At 40.6% G+C, this 15,386-nt stretch overlaps 1 protein-coding gene across 1 annotated transcript in view; it reads right to left on the bottom strand.

Moving 5' to 3' along the window:
- LOC140951318 (dynein axonemal heavy chain 2-like) overlaps window positions 1–15,386 on the bottom strand; it is a 53,212-nt gene that overhangs the window by 980 nt on the left and 36,846 nt on the right. Inside the window, exons 65-92 of the mRNA XM_073400570.1 lie at window positions 15,042–15,328; window positions 14,430–14,594; window positions 13,519–13,644; window positions 13,185–13,274; window positions 12,963–13,021; window positions 12,513–12,579; window positions 12,316–12,411; window positions 11,888–11,942; window positions 11,024–11,173; window positions 10,520–10,652; window positions 9,883–10,027; window positions 9,326–9,525; window positions 8,625–8,751; window positions 8,053–8,138; window positions 7,451–7,551; window positions 6,917–7,031; window positions 6,507–6,597; window positions 5,884–6,009; window positions 5,205–5,396; window positions 4,525–4,788; window positions 3,936–4,048; window positions 3,792–3,849; window positions 3,352–3,443; window positions 2,650–2,725; window positions 2,465–2,581; window positions 1,923–2,072; window positions 1,163–1,414; window positions 475–625 (exon numbers count right to left, since the gene is read on the bottom strand). Coding sequence (XP_073256671.1) covers window positions 475–625; window positions 1,163–1,414; window positions 1,923–2,072; window positions 2,465–2,581; window positions 2,650–2,725; window positions 3,352–3,443; window positions 3,792–3,849; window positions 3,936–4,048; window positions 4,525–4,788; window positions 5,205–5,396; window positions 5,884–6,009; window positions 6,507–6,597; window positions 6,917–7,031; window positions 7,451–7,551; window positions 8,053–8,138; window positions 8,625–8,751; window positions 9,326–9,525; window positions 9,883–10,027; window positions 10,520–10,652; window positions 11,024–11,173; window positions 11,888–11,942; window positions 12,316–12,411; window positions 12,513–12,579; window positions 12,963–13,021; window positions 13,185–13,274; window positions 13,519–13,644; window positions 14,430–14,594; window positions 15,042–15,328 — 3,684 coding nt within the window. The remainder of the gene's footprint in view (window positions 1–474; window positions 626–1,162; window positions 1,415–1,922; window positions 2,073–2,464; window positions 2,582–2,649; window positions 2,726–3,351; window positions 3,444–3,791; window positions 3,850–3,935; window positions 4,049–4,524; window positions 4,789–5,204; window positions 5,397–5,883; window positions 6,010–6,506; window positions 6,598–6,916; window positions 7,032–7,450; window positions 7,552–8,052; window positions 8,139–8,624; window positions 8,752–9,325; window positions 9,526–9,882; window positions 10,028–10,519; window positions 10,653–11,023; window positions 11,174–11,887; window positions 11,943–12,315; window positions 12,412–12,512; window positions 12,580–12,962; window positions 13,022–13,184; window positions 13,275–13,518; window positions 13,645–14,429; window positions 14,595–15,041; window positions 15,329–15,386) is intronic.

Genomic DNA, 15,386 nt, shown 5'->3' with positions numbered 1-15,386 from the left:
ATAGTTTAAGGAAGTGTGCCTAGTCCCTAGGTCTCATTATTCCGCGCGGCCAATGCGTTTTGGGTCACGTGGTCCGAGCGAAGAGGCCCGTGCGCCTCGGATACGTCACCGAAGTGAATTGACCGAGAAACGCCGTACAGGGTCGACTGGGTAAAGCTTAAGTCTGAGACTATTATAAATCATCGTTAGATCCTTTAGGATGAACTTGTTACAGTTACTGCTGAGAAATTAACAGCGTTTCGGCGTAAAAATGTCTGCTTAAGACTTAAGATCGATAATTAATGTGTCCGATTCATTTTTTTATCTGGGAGCCCTCTTAATACGACTGCCGGATAATACGGACACTAGGGCTTGTCCCGTTGGTGTCCGTATTTACCGGGTTCCACTGTAATAATAAAAAATAACTTCTAAATTTAATACGAGACTTTTTGTGGATAACTCCTGGTGTGAAAGCACTGAGAAAGTAAAACAAACCTTTTCCACTCTTCTTCTTGTTCTCAACAGGCTTGAAATGGATTGTGGGTATGGCACTAACTAGTTGCATGGGCTCTGCTTCAATGAGGCATGAATTCTTCTTATCCCAGCCAGCTCCCTCTAAAAACAACCCACGGATCCACACACCATCCTTAAAATACCAAGAAAAGCAAATAATCCGGCTGTGAGTGGCTAGTTTAGTATTGGGCTTTGTTTAGCAACACTAGCTTGCTGAAAAGGACGGGGAAGGCGTCGGAAAATCTGCCACGCCTAATGTTACGACCGGAGAGTCTTATTTTGAAATTTTCTCCAACATCTAACATCACAACCCCACTTCCTTGGTGGTACCATGGAAACACGAACTTGTAATAACAAAACACAAGACAAATCAGTTATATCCCTAAACCGCAACTGCTCAAAAAAATGAAACGAACAAGAGGTTAAACAAACAAACAAAAAACCCAAAGACTTTGGAGTAGCACACACCATTAGAGGTGGTAGGTCTGCTTCAGAGTCTACCAAAACACGGATCACCGCGGACGACAAGTGTTTATTCCAAAAATGTACTATAATAGAGAGCGCTGTTTTAAATAAGTGGTTTTTACGCACAAAACCATTCATGAAACTTTGAGGGGCTAAGCTCCTCCAACGGCCCCCGCCCCCTTCCCCAACAAGAAACCAAGTTCACCTTTGGTTGTTGAGTAATGTTGCTGTCATCCACAGTAGACACAACAAACTCCCACGATAACGAGTCCACGGATATGTTATTCTGTCGTGCGCATGTCTGAAGGACAGCAGTCAGGAAGCCTGTCGGGAAGGTAAAGCCAGACATCCAGAATATGACTGGTTGATGAGCTGTTGTAGCCCACTTGGCGAACTGCTCTACACGAAGGACAAGGTCACGTGTCCAGTTACCCAGCGGCTTGTTGGAAGGGTAAGCCTGGAAAGAACATTTAACGTTAGTGCGATACATTTTGGATTCCTTTAATATAATTAATTCATAAGATAATTTTGTAACTTTAACAAGATAGCTATGCGTTTTTCACGCAGTCCTTCGTTGCTAGACTGTTTTTCATGTTTAGGAAAAATGGCACTAATATAAAGGGTTTTTAACCAAATGCCATTTAATGAGAGGAAATTTATATGCGAACACTAGGAAACGTATCAACAAAACGCAGGAACCTTTTGACAGGCTTATCCTCAGCAAATCTTTTATGAAGAAAGTGGTTTTACTAAAAGGAAGAATCTTTAAAAACTGACAACAAAATTCAACTTTGCCTTTCTCTCGCCAAGCATCTTACTTAATGCAAGTTCTCAGAAAATGAAGAAACAAGTTGATAATGAAAAGCACTATTACATCAAACATTTGATACGAAAATTTTATCTATAACTCAGTACGAAAGTTCAAGCATTAACGGAAATCATTGTATAAAAATATGAAAACTCACCTTTCCCCAGAGGGGAGGCACCTTAGCATCAAAAATACAGTTGAATGTCTCCTCCAAATCAGATGACATAACAACAAGACCTTTGATTCCTTTTTCCAGGTCGATAAGAGACGATTTTATGATTCGCAACAACGCGTTATAACGTTCAATCTAAAAACGAGAAAATAAAACAAAGATTAGGTATGCATTGAGGGAAACATTTAATTCATAAGATCCCGAGCATGAGACAGACAAAAATTAAGTCCTCGAAGGCGGGATTCGAACTCATGACTTCCTAGAATATCAGCAGGTTAATAAAAAATTCACTAAGAGAAGAAATTTAAAGATATAATTTGCGTCACTAGCTGCCCCAGCATCAGCACCAGTCAGTAAGTCAAAGCATTTGCTTCAAGTACTGTTAATCAGGGTTAACATCATTAGCGTAACCCAAGAGAGCTCATTCTCTCTTGCTTAATCTCGTGTGACAAGCCAGATTAGTGTTGCGATTGTAAAACAATTTTATTCTGTCGTTGAAATCTATCCTTTTATCACTTTGGTCTCACCTCTTGTAGGAGAACAACGTTCAGAGGGCTTGGATCATCCGACATGATTTTTGCTGTCTGTTCATAATCGATTTCTTCAGGAACTCTCTTTAGCACATCAGCTGCAAGCTCCAGGACCTGACAAGAAACAAAGTTGCTTAGATTGTGGCGTTATTGAGAAAAACAGTGGTACAAACTTTACTCACTTTTTCCTCTCTGCTCTCGCCATGTCCAGCTGATGGGATCTGAGGTTGAAGCGACAGCAGCGTACCAAACAGATTTCTGCTCAAAAAAGATGAATATATCAAAGGTGTGAGTTCTTTAGTAGTAGTCAGGGCTCGAAAAAAGTCCCGTCCGGTAGTCTGTGACGAGTACATTTTTTCTGCAGGGCAAGAAACTTTAAAAGATGACTTGCCGAATGGACAAGGGTCTAGGTAAGTATTAACTAAGACGAGCAAGAAGTGGCCCCAGCCGGGCAAGCAAAATGTGAGAGATGTTTGCCCAAAGGACAAGTAGGAATTCAAGATTTTTTGGGAACACTGAGTAGTAGCAACAGACTGCTTATATGGCTCTAACTTTTGTGTTTGGTGTAGTCCTCTGACATATCTTTCAGTAGCCTGTAGAACAGGCGCTATTTGTCGCGTTTTTCAGGCAAGCACGAAACAGACGCATCTTCCCGGCTGTCCCGCGTGTATCACGCTCTCCACGTCCGCTTCGTGCTCGCCTGAAAAACGCGAAAACATAGCGCCTGTTCTGCAAGCTATCTTTTAGTTTTGAAGTCAGCCATTGTAACAATTGTCTCCCTCGTCGTGTGCCTTTTTTGTCTTGTCACGCAACGCTCCTCCCCAACAATGGAGGGGAAGAGACAAAAAGACTACTGTAACAAGTAAGAGTATACTGAACCTGACCTTGTTTCAATGATCTGACTGGCAATGTCTGCATTAGGATGCTGACCGAATGCCTCCGGATGATCCACATTGGGCAACATGCTAATGTACTCCTGTCAACAAAATTATGATCCAGGTAGATATTTTTACACAAAAATACTTAAAATCCAAGTTAATTAAAAGTAAACGTGACAAAGTCCAAGCTGGCGGTATCTTAATTACAAAATACTGTACTTCACATTCGAACTCACTAAGTAACTCAGTGCGGTAACAAGATTATCTTACTAAAAAAGCAAACAGGAAAAAATCCAGGCTACATGCATAAAACTGCAAACAGTATCAATATTGTGTGAAGGTCCAACTGAAGCAAATTCCTAACCCCAACCCGAAACCAAACCTCGGTAAAACAAAAAGACAACTAAAAGGCAGGTTAATAATTAGCCAGCGTCCAGGTATCTTACCCTGTATGTTGACAGAGGCCCATCCTTTGGTATGTAATAGGTTGGCAGAGAAGACATTCTAAAAGGAAAAAACGCTTTTTAGGAAAGAAAAAACAGAAGCATTGTGGATAACCAGTGAGGTGTTTGAACCCGGCAGCGACTTACTTGTAGTAGGGTGTTTGGATGGCGACATCACAGAACAGTTCATTGATGTATGAATGAAGCAGGCGTCTGTCAAAATCATCTGTCACGTGACCACCATAATTCACACCTGCCACCTAAAAAATTTTAAGGAGGAAAACAAGTTCCTTGTCAGAGTCTCTCAGGAACAGTTATAAGTTTAAGTTTGCAAGATGGTTTTGAACTTCAAATATGCATTATATAAAAAAGACAACAACTTGTACATCAAATGACAAGTAAACAAATTTAAGTTATAGCTATTTTTGATACACTAAACTGATCTCACTGGCTTGTTGAATTTTGGCAAGTCAGTCAGTTGAGTGTGTTAGCGGTTATTATCTGACTTAATTCAAACTCATCGAAACTGAAAGGCATCCATCTGTCGACCATTCCGCAACCTATTTTCTAGCATTTGGCATAACTTACTGCAGCTGCTTCACGTTTTTAAACTGCTCATACAGCTGTCTCAGTTCAGTGGGATTCGATTTTACAACTGGATAGGTAACCTGACTCAACATAGACACTCTGTTCTTCAAGTTACCAAACTCATACAGCAAGAAGCCCGCCATCTTACCAAATACTTCAAAGCGTCCCAAGGCGTCTCTTCATACTCGTCTAAGTAAATGCTCAACAAGTTTTCAGACACTTCAAAATCAGAATCGTTAAATCCATACTGAATATTCCAACCCAGCATAAGAAACTTCCTTCTCTCCAGCAACACGCTGTGAAAAAAACACAACGAGAAGAGAAGCTTCTTGTACTTCTCCTGTTTATGACAGCGGCTGAACTGCTGCTCTGTGATCAGTTGGTACAGGCGCTTCATGTTTGCTTTCAGGCCCTGAAGAAAGAGAGAGAGATAAATCTTCATAAGGTAACATCATATAATAGTGATTATTACTTATTCTTGCCTTTCAAACAAACTCTACATGTACCAGGAAATATAGTATGCTTCTAAATTATGAAAGATCCAGGGAGATGGGATCGGACGTCAGCACATAAGATTGACCGCAAATGAGCATTTTAACTCAGGTGAACGTCTGAAAAGGAGTGTCGGTGACAGAGACTGACGTTTCGACAACCCGAGCGGCAAATCATCATAGAGTGTAAGATACAAAGTGAAATGTACATCGTCATTTGATTGTATTCAACTTAGGTTATCGACAGTTGAGCCGTGATGTTATTGGTTGTCTGACAGTTAAGCGCGATGTTATTGGCTGTGGAGACTAATCCGAGTGTTTGCCAGGTAGTACCGACCTTCGGAGGTTCTGTTGTCATCTTGATGCCGACTTGTAGGATGGAGATTGGGAATTCCGGGTGTGGGCTGCTACTGAGCCAAAGTCTGAAGTCAGGGTGGGGCTCCTCAACCTGCAGTTGTTCAACAAGCTTGTCCAGCTGCGGCATCCAGCTCAGCGACAAGTGACAGTTGGCTAAGAACACCCAGTTACCCTGAAAACAAGCAATAATAAATTGTCAAGCTGATTGGTTTATTTCAGTCACGTAACTTAAAATCCTGTGCTATGATTGGTTACTCCCTGTGGGGGCCCGTTTATAAGTGAAGAGTTGTAACAACTTTTTACCCCTCCCAGCTAACATGGATGCGGTGGGTTTCTTCATGAATGTTGTAGAAGCTACCCTTAGTTATGTTCTATAGTGTGGCTACATTTGTAGCCTGCGAGCGGACTCACTTGTGCGAGTTCGGGGAAAATTTTGGCGATAAAGCCGCCATCACGCCATCTTGCATAAGTGAGCGTTCTCGCAGGCTACTATGTTTGGTGTCTCTTAAATCTTCTGTATTTCATCCTTTGCTGATAAGAATAGACTGTCGGACTCTAGTCCATTGCAAACCTATGCGAGGAAGAAGTGTTTTTCAACTGCAACCTTTTATCGCCTTTGAAAGAACCTTCATTTCATGTTCTACGTATCATTAACTTACATCTTTCACTCCCTCTTTGATCATGCGCGTTGCTATAGGTGCCTGGCCTTGACCCAATGAGAGAGCATGGAAACGATTGGACATCCCAGAGTTCTCAGCAAGCTGTAACAATGCACTAGTCGGATCCTGAAAGTACGATATTGAACATCACAGCTTAGCATCGGACAAATCTTTCCTTTTCTGTCACCCCCTTTGAACAACATTCAGCATGGACAGCAACAAACAAAACCAGTAAACAGAAAGACAAGCAGACGTGAAGACAATGAAGTGAGAAATACACGAGAACTCACACAATCAATTCATGGCATTTGTATTCTCATATCTAGAACGGAGTCTGTGCAATATAATCATTGTCTTCGCTCACAAAGTTTACCAGGAAGAGGGTCTTTCGTCAAATCACAAATGCAGTTTTAAGGTATCAATCGATCTGGGAAAGTTTCAATGAATCAGTTTACATGATGTATCGTGGTTACACGATAAAGCGAAGTTGACAACAAACCTTTTATGTAGGGATGGGGCAAAATAAAGCGACAAAAGAAAAGGACTGTTTACAAGCTACAAAGGGCGTCAAAGCCAAGTAGTTTCTGTGTGCGAAATTTGTTCGTTTTTGTATAAAAACCTACCACTCCAGGAGAAAGCACAAAAATTAGTGGAGTACGAGTTGAGGAATCTTCCACTACAGCAGCCATGTCCAACACAGGAGGCTCTACAAATCTGAATTTGAAAAAAAAGATTTTGCGATTTAACTACTCTTAAAAAGGTCAGGGGTATAAATATCCCTTTTTTTCAAAATAGGTTAGTTAGAAAAACACTTCAACAAGTTCTTGGAAATGGAAAGGTTCATTCAGGTCGACAGACGTAAAAAGAAACTGTCTTTAACAAAACACTGGTCCCAAAATATCCCGAAACAAATTTTCAGCCTCTAAAAGCCACCAGGCATTTTCATAATTTCTGAACTTACTCAGTGGCGCATCGCGAGGTTTTTAGAAATCTTATTCTGAGACATGAAATACCGGGTGATCAGTTGACTTACTTGGAGCCAAGGTTGTTAACAATAAAGGATGTAGCAGTAAAAGACACTCGATCAGGACGGAGTGATCGAACAACTAACATCCGTTGCAGCTCATTGCACGCGTTCTCCCATTCACCTGTAGAAGAAATAGATAGACAGAGAACATGAAAAGGGTGAGATCCTAAACGTACAGCAAATTCCACAACGTTTGTCTAAGTTTCACAACTGAAAAATATAGCAAATCACTGAAAAGTACCGATCGTCATTCTGCTCAAAAGTTAGTTTTAGCAAATTTGATTCGCTGTAAACTCAAAGGATATTTTCAGTCCTAAAGCGCCGATTTGGACCTGGGTGCATGTCCACTATAACTGCGTGTAAAATTGAACAATTTGCCCTATGTTAGGACAGCCAAATAAGGCCCTAAATTGCACCGTTCTTCAACTCAATTTCGGGTCTAATAAAGATCCAGACCCAGATCCATTGAATCTGTCGTTCACATATGAGGAAAATCCGACAAGAAGAAAGGTGATTAACGGATAAACAGTTCTTGGTTACCTGGCAGTGGTGTGTTTTCCGGCTCAGAGCTTGTGTACCAAAGGTTCCAGTCTCTAGGATACTGCTCAAATGATGTAACAATTCCATGGAAATTTGGCAGCCTAACAATACAACAACGGCAAAAATGATCAAAGAACATTACTTGTGTACAGTAACGTCTCTCACAACAGACAGTTAAAAAGCAAACACCCCCTAAAAAACATAAAGAATGCTAATCGTGAATAATAACTTCAATGGTGGCACATCTGCAAATTGGTACGTCTTTTATCATGTCACATCGAATTGGAAGTTGGAAATGTTGGTTTCTTAGGAGACGAGAAAACTGAACCACAGTAGCCGGGGAAAAACCTCTGGGTGCAAGGAACCAACACCAAACTCAACCCTGCACATATGGCGGCGCTGGCATCGGCTGGGTGCTCTCACTAGTACGCCATGCTTGCACCCCAGCCCCCAGCCCCTTTCCCAAGGTGCTTGATGAGATCCTGGTGCGAAGTTTCAAATCAAAACTAGTGAGCATCACATCTTACGTGAATGATGGATGATGCCTCACTCACTTTTCGCGTTTTGCGCATGACGGTGCTACACTGTGTCTAAGAACTTACTTATCAAGCTCCGTGATGTTATCCCAGGAACTTTCATTCAGCCACTGAGTACAGGGGTTATCCATCTGACCCTCCCTGTCCAATACCTACAAAATAAATAAACAGTCTTCATGATTAACTGTATTGGCTGCATATTAAATACATTCTAGGTGTATGAATATATCAAAATGACTTCAGAACTCAACGTGTACCAAAATCATTGCTATAGTTACTCTACACAACTCTAGATATTGTTCGCTCTTTTATGAATTCTAGTAACAGATCAAACAAAAGATAGCCTGTGACCAGGCTCTGCTGTGGAGGGAAAGACAGAAGATTGGAGTGAAACGGGGGAAAACTGAAACAGAACAAAAAATCAGAGACCGCTCAGCTCACTTCGCTCGCCGTTTTTTTCTCGCCCTCACCATTTTTTTCCGCCCATTTTCCTCACTGCGGAGCCTGGTCCCAAGCTAAGAAAAGCCTACGTTAAACTAAGGGAGATAACAAACGAGCAGAAATAACTAAACATTTCTTGCAATGAATCAAAGCCGGCGAGCGGGTGCACTAAAATGGGCTCGTGTTCCGGCACTTACCACTCCTCCTCGAAGGAAGAAATTGTATTCGTCCATATTGAGCTTTCCTGCAGCTTCCAGTATTTTAGAGCACATTTGGAAAGAGAACAGTAGCTTGTGGCGTTCAAACAGACCACGGCATGTAAACCTGAACAAGCATAAAAAAATTTAAATTAATCCGTAAAAGGACTGTAACTACGGAATACACCCAACTCAACCCAAGTGATGAGAAAAGGTTGTGATTATTATAAAAATAAATAAATATTTTTTGTCTTTGCAACAAAATCTCTTTTCATCAAAGAGATTCATTAGCTCTTATTAGTATAATCAATTTCAGTAAAATCCAACTAGTGGTCTATTATCAATGCTGCGTTCTAATTGGTTGAGCTACTTGTGGGCTATATGTTATAGCCCACTAGTAGCGAATGCGCCGGCTTTTTTGCTGCAGAAAGGATGAAAGTCTAGCTTTAACTAGCTAAAGTTGTTTTGCCTCTATATTTTTTACCAACTAGTTGGATTTTACTAAAACAATTGTTCCTCTCGCCCTCATGGCCTCTGAGTCAATAACCCACAGAGCTCGGAGCTCGGGCTCGAGAAATATTTGTAAATTATTTTTCTGTCCTTCTATCAGACACCTTGGAACTATGTAGCTGAGTTTGGACAAGTTCATTAGCGACCTTTTCAGACTAAAGCTGTTTGAAGAATGGTCTTATTTCACTCACTTGTACACTGCATAAGTGTGGAAATCATTCAGATTCTGAATTCGAATCTCGAGGTTGGGACTCCGCTGGCTCTTGTCAATGGAGTTGTTAAACAGATCGATGTAGGAGTCCAGAGAGAACTGGTACATAGGATCGATCTTACCCATGTCATTTAGAACGAAGAAAAGGATAGAAGCGCGTTGTGCGCATGGCCGGTAACCCTAGCAACAAGAAATGGAGAAAGATGGTTAGAAAACAAACATACGATCAACATGTATTGACAACGGACATCAGTACCGCTAAAAAATAAATCTGCTTTTGCAACGTTTGGGACACAAGCAGCGTTCAGCTCTGACGAAGGACTAGTACTCAAACGCTAGCTGTTGAATCTCTTCGTAGTGGCTCAGTACTAGCTTGCACGAGCGGCGTGGGAACGCGGAGGGCAAGCGAGGAACTCGCTCGTAGCAACACAGTCGTAGGGAAAGGATATCTAGAACATTACGGTACCAATGAACAAGACGTTTGAGTTTAGAATAAAACGAAGATTGGAAGTCTTCATTAAAAGGAAAAGCAATTACCTCTCTGGCAGCATCAATTTTGATCTCGGTTTGTTCGCTGACCTGCAGCTGCTCAGCTACTTCTTGTGAGGTGGTTTTTGATGAATTCAACGTGTTCACAAGTTGCTCATCATCCAACAAGGAGCCTTGAGCTGTCTGTAGTAATCTGGTTCATAAAACAACTAACTCAGTTCAAGCAGCATTTAAAAGATATTTTACAAGAACAAGCAATCATATATGAAGGCCAGAAATAACCCAACGTCCGTGCAGTGCGAGAAAGTAAAAACCAGAGTTTACTCGTGGACAAAGCAAAAATAATGACGGCGCAGGCAAACAAATTCAAATCGAGCCAAGAAAGCATCGATATTGGTCATTTGAGATCGCGTGGCAGACTGGGTGCGACTGTTTCATGGACGCCTACAGTACTTCCTTTATTCGCTATTACGAGTATGGTTATTACATTTTTACCTGTAGTCCCATGCTAAAATCAACACAACAGTAACCCAACCTCAAACGCAACTTTAACATGGCCAAAGACTTGAGTAGAAAAATTCGGCATGTGGCATTGCTTAGTTCAAGTTTTCTGCAGACTTGTTTAAACCGCTCACATTGTTATTGAAAAGGAAATTCAAAATGAATCAGTAAAGAGGATGTTTACCTTAATATCTCGTCTTCTAACTCCTCTAGTTTCTTTTTATTTGCAGCAATGTTGATGACAAGCGCATCTTTTTGTTCTTCAAGTTCCGGTCTTTCTTTACGGACCACGATACCAAGTAACTGTGCTTCAAGACCTGGAGAAGGGTGAACAAGCACAAACATTTATCAAACTGTATTAAAATTAAGATCAAAAGAAACTGGTTATCTTTTGGAGTAAACTGAAGGTGTTCGGTTCCGGGCCCATTCACCATTTCTGTCTTTTTGTTGCATTTTTCTTCGCCACAATGTTTCCCGCCTTGCAAATTACTAACAAAAGTGTGGTAATTTCTGTGCTCTGCATCCCGTCACTAAAGGAACTAGTCATCATTCTAGTTTGTTTGTTCCTGGAAGAGGGTCATATTCAGCGTACGTAGGCTACCGTTGCACGAATACGACCGTAATTTTACCTGCGGTGATGATAAAGCAACGAAACTGACAGTTCGGTCAATGATTTTCTTCTACGCACCTTGCTCTTTGACCGCGAAGTTGACAATAGTGGTCTTGGTGGAGATTTCTGGAGTGTAATGAGGATTACTGAGTTTCGTTGTTATGTAGAAACGGAATTCAGGGCTGTACTCTACTTCCTTGTCACCAAGGCGAATCAACAAACGACCACCTACAGACAAAACAATGTAAAACATAAAAACAGTTCGCTTATGTGATACCAACACTGACGAGTTTAAGGATGAAAAACCCAAGTATTTCATCTACATCTTTATATATTTTACCAATGAACAGGAATATTTGCCATTAGATATGGCTTTTGTTTTCATAACACATGCAAGTAGGGGAATCTCTATCTTTTTTGGGACTATTTATTCTAAGTTCTAAGTTCTAAGTTGCTTTGGGTATCGCTCTTTCAAGCATTACAAAGAAGAGTCACGTGAAGGCAATCGAAGCTCAAGCTGACGTCATATTTTGATATTAATGTGCCACCCAGAAGTGTGTTGGTTTTTGAATCAAAAAATTCTTGTTTCACTCGTTATGGATTTGAATAACAAACACAATGTTAGATGACAGTGATGTCTCCTATATATTTGGCGTACTGTTGTTGAGTTCGATTCTGTCGGGGACACAGTAATGTCTGTCTGTTCTATATTTTTGTGATATGCCTCGAGCGGGATAAAGATCCAGTTGCACTGAAACCATGATAAACAACAACACTAGAAATAGGAACGCATAAATTTCACTTTCACTGTCCGTTTTACGATTATATTAATTTTACAGACTTAAAAGTTTAAAAGGGTTCGGCATTGAACGCTTTCGTCTATGACTGGAAACATTGGTATTTAATCCAATAAAGTCAGTGGTATGATCAGAGACTACAAACCTGATTTGATGATTGACTTGTTCAGGATAGGGGCTAAAGATGGGTCTAATTCTTCCTGTAATATACAAATAAAAACAAGTTTTAGTGCAGATAAGGTCTGCTCTACAATCCTCAAAGTCAAAAGTAGTAACCAAACTAACAAAATGACTGACAAATGTTTGAATTGGGTACTAAGCTCGCAGACTATTTAGTATGGCCTATGACTAGAGTTAACTCGTTAGTCTTATACTACCAATAACTGAGCCAGGAACCTAGATAACATACAGCATCTTCACCTGTCCATAATCCCTCAGGACAGAAAAAGGTGAGGAGAGGGGGGAGGGGGTAGAAGGGCGAACAGGCCATAACTTGTGTAAGCCGTGCACTCAGTTGACTCCAACAAAATAAAACTGAAGTCACCACTGTAAAACTAGCACAGTTGAACTCACTTGCACATTTTGCAGTAAAACTGGATTACCAAACTGAATCGAGTTTTCCAATGTCCTGAGATAGTCCGATTGCTGCAAATCAATTATCTTCAGTCCCTAGAGAGAATAAAAAAATTAAAATATTAAAAAAACCTCTTTCTGATGTGTCTTTATCAAATAAGAAATGTTCGTGGGAGTAAACGAGGTCTTGTGCTGACCTTCTTATTTTCCATGTTCTTGATCCATTTGATAGCTTGTCCTTGTGGATCGACCATGAGTGGCCATCTACAAGGCAATTAAATCAACCTTAAGTTCATATTCATTGAATACTGTTGGAGGGCTTTATTATCAGTTCAATATTTTGCACTTGCTTTAGTTCTCCATTCCCAGTTGATTCAGAAAAGAAGCAAATTTCTCAAGCAATCGTAATTACAGCCACAGCGAAACCTCCTTGCTGTAAGCGGAAGGCAGCTTGACTTCAACATCAGCAAAACTTTGAGAGCTATTGAAACAGTATGGAGAGAACTATATCTTCTTCTCCGAATTCACGCCTGAAAGAGAGTTGAATGAACTGCCACGACCCTAAAAGCTCGGAAAACATATCAGTAGCTCTTTCGAGAGCATTATAGACTCCTGTCCTGTATATTATTAAGAAGAAATTCAGGTACCTGTTTCCTCGTGTCACCATAACACCGTTCTCTGTTGAAAACGAATCTGACGGCAACCCCTGTAGGAAAATAAATAATGTAAAAATCACAAAAAAGGTACACATTTACCCAGTAAAGAAATTAAGCTTTAGAGCGCTGCGTCAGCTCCTATCATGTTTCTTTTATTCGGAGTTGGCCGCGGCAAAGACAAAGCAAAATAACTTGCACAAGAAACACACAAACCTGAATATTCCATTCCCTGACGGTGGTCGGTTTTGCCAGAAAGTTGGAAAATGAGAAGTTTGGATTGCATGCAACATTCAACTGACGAACCTATAAGACAAACAGGTGACAATGAGAGATGAGAGGATTAATCAGGATTTGAATCTCACGAAAAAAGAATGAATAAAAACAGTTAAGGAAGATGTCTCTTCAAAATATGAGTTCAACAGAAGTCGAATAGTTCCTCCTTTTCTTACCCTATTAATAAAGTCGGAAAAAAAACATGAGTTCGACAGAGGTCGAATAGTTTCTCTTATTACGTTATTAATAAACCAGTGACAGTTTTGTCTCCTACCTGTGCCAGCCACGTTTTCTCGACGAGTTCGTCTCTGTAATTAGACAGGAACGGTCCAGCATAAGATAAAAACGCAGCAGCAATCAGACAATCTCCCACTAAATAGCCGATGTTCTCCTCCAAAATCTGAAATTAAAGGTGAAAATCTGTTTGTTTGTAAAGGAGAAACGAGGGTTTTCTTATCCAACAACTTCCTGCAAGGTAGCCATTTGAATGAAACCTCTTCAGCAAAACTTTCAAATGATACGATTTACATATCAGTCTTTTTTTAAGGAGGAAGTCTTCTTAAATATTAATACTTCTAATGATCTGCGGGGATCAAACAAACTTATTGTTCCCTGTGTTAAGACAACCACTCATAGATTATATTCATTTAGATATGCATCACTAACTATGTGGAAAGGACTTATTGAGGACCTGAGGATTATGGCATTCTTTAAGGAGTTCAAATTCAAAGTACAGCAAATTTCGTTTCATCAAATATAATAGAGAGATTAAGCATCGCGTTTACGGCAAACGGCAACGTGAGATTCAAGTTGAGAAATTTTCAAAATGAGAAATGAGCAGACAAAAACGGCTAAAACAATTCTTATGGATAGAATTGGCGGGAATCTACCGATTTTCGTGTAGTTATAATGAACAGTAAACGACAAGTAAAGTGAAAACTTGGTCACGTGGTACAAATTCACGTTTGCCGTAAACGCGATGCTTAATCTCTCTAATAATACAAGTAATGCTACGTTATGTGTTAGTTGGCATATTCTCTGAACCACTAGAGCAATGTTTGACAAAAAGTTTTTATTTTACTTGCACTTACATTTGCAGAAGCCCTGGATTTTGAGGGAGATTTAAAAAGAATAGCTATGTGTACATACAGCTGCATGTAAGATGAAGAGTCTGGCGCGGCTTACCGTGACGCTAGCTTCCCAGCGGTCTCTCTCCCCTGCCAAACCAGACACTAATTTACCAGCTCTTTCAAGCTTAAGCTCAGTGATCTCAGCCTTTTTTCTCAACTCTTCCTTCTGAGCAGATTTTTCATCATACTGCCTCTTTAGCTCCTCCATTCGATCCGTTACCTACAAATTAACACTTATGAATCAGCACTTTGCTTTCTGGCTTCTCTTTGAGGGTTTGGCAAACTACTGGAGAATGTATCACTTTAAAGACTAATAGGCTCTTTACTTAGAAATCTGGGAAGTGATCTGTCCAAACGAATAACAGCACCCATATGTGGTGGACGTAGATAGAACAAAACTTCACTAACAAGGATTCTTTGCTTTCATTCATCATGGCCGATGCCCCAGGGAGGGAAGGGGAGGGGGATGAACACCACAGGACTGTACCCTGCACGGTAGACTAAAGGAATCATAAGCGTAAGCACTGCCAACAATGACCCTTACATACATCAACTGAACTGCACGGTAAAGCTACAGAAAACCAAACAGACAGGGGGATGGACGTGGCTGCCCAACATACTTCCTCTAACCCCAAAAGGTTCTCTTCAGACTACAGAATTTTCCTACCTCCTTAAGCTTTGCCTTGGCTTCCGCAAGAACAGCCTGTTTCTCTTGAAGCTGTGATGTGGCTTGTGCCAGTCTCTGTTTCTTGGGTTCCACTACTCTGTATATTCGTCCATACACTTCCATTGCCCTGACCCACATACACAGAGACTTAGCAGCAAGTGACACGCGGCCAATGATCTCAGGCTGGAAGTCAGCTTGAGAGCAATAAGTGCCGATTTTCTTCAGAATTCGATCAGTCATGTTGTCTTTGTCGTAGTTAACTAGCTGCTTGATGAAATTTTGATCGCCTGGTAAATAACCAAAAGAACAAATAATCATGAATCTAATTTGTTCCATCGCCTATTT

This window comes from Porites lutea, chromosome 10 (assembly GCF_958299795.1).
Source record: "Porites lutea chromosome 10, jaPorLute2.1, whole genome shotgun sequence".
Taxonomy (NCBI): domain Eukaryota; kingdom Metazoa; phylum Cnidaria; class Anthozoa; order Scleractinia; family Poritidae; genus Porites; species Porites lutea.
Note: the sequence above shows the minus strand (reverse complement) of the source record. Positions and strands in the feature narration are given on the sequence as shown.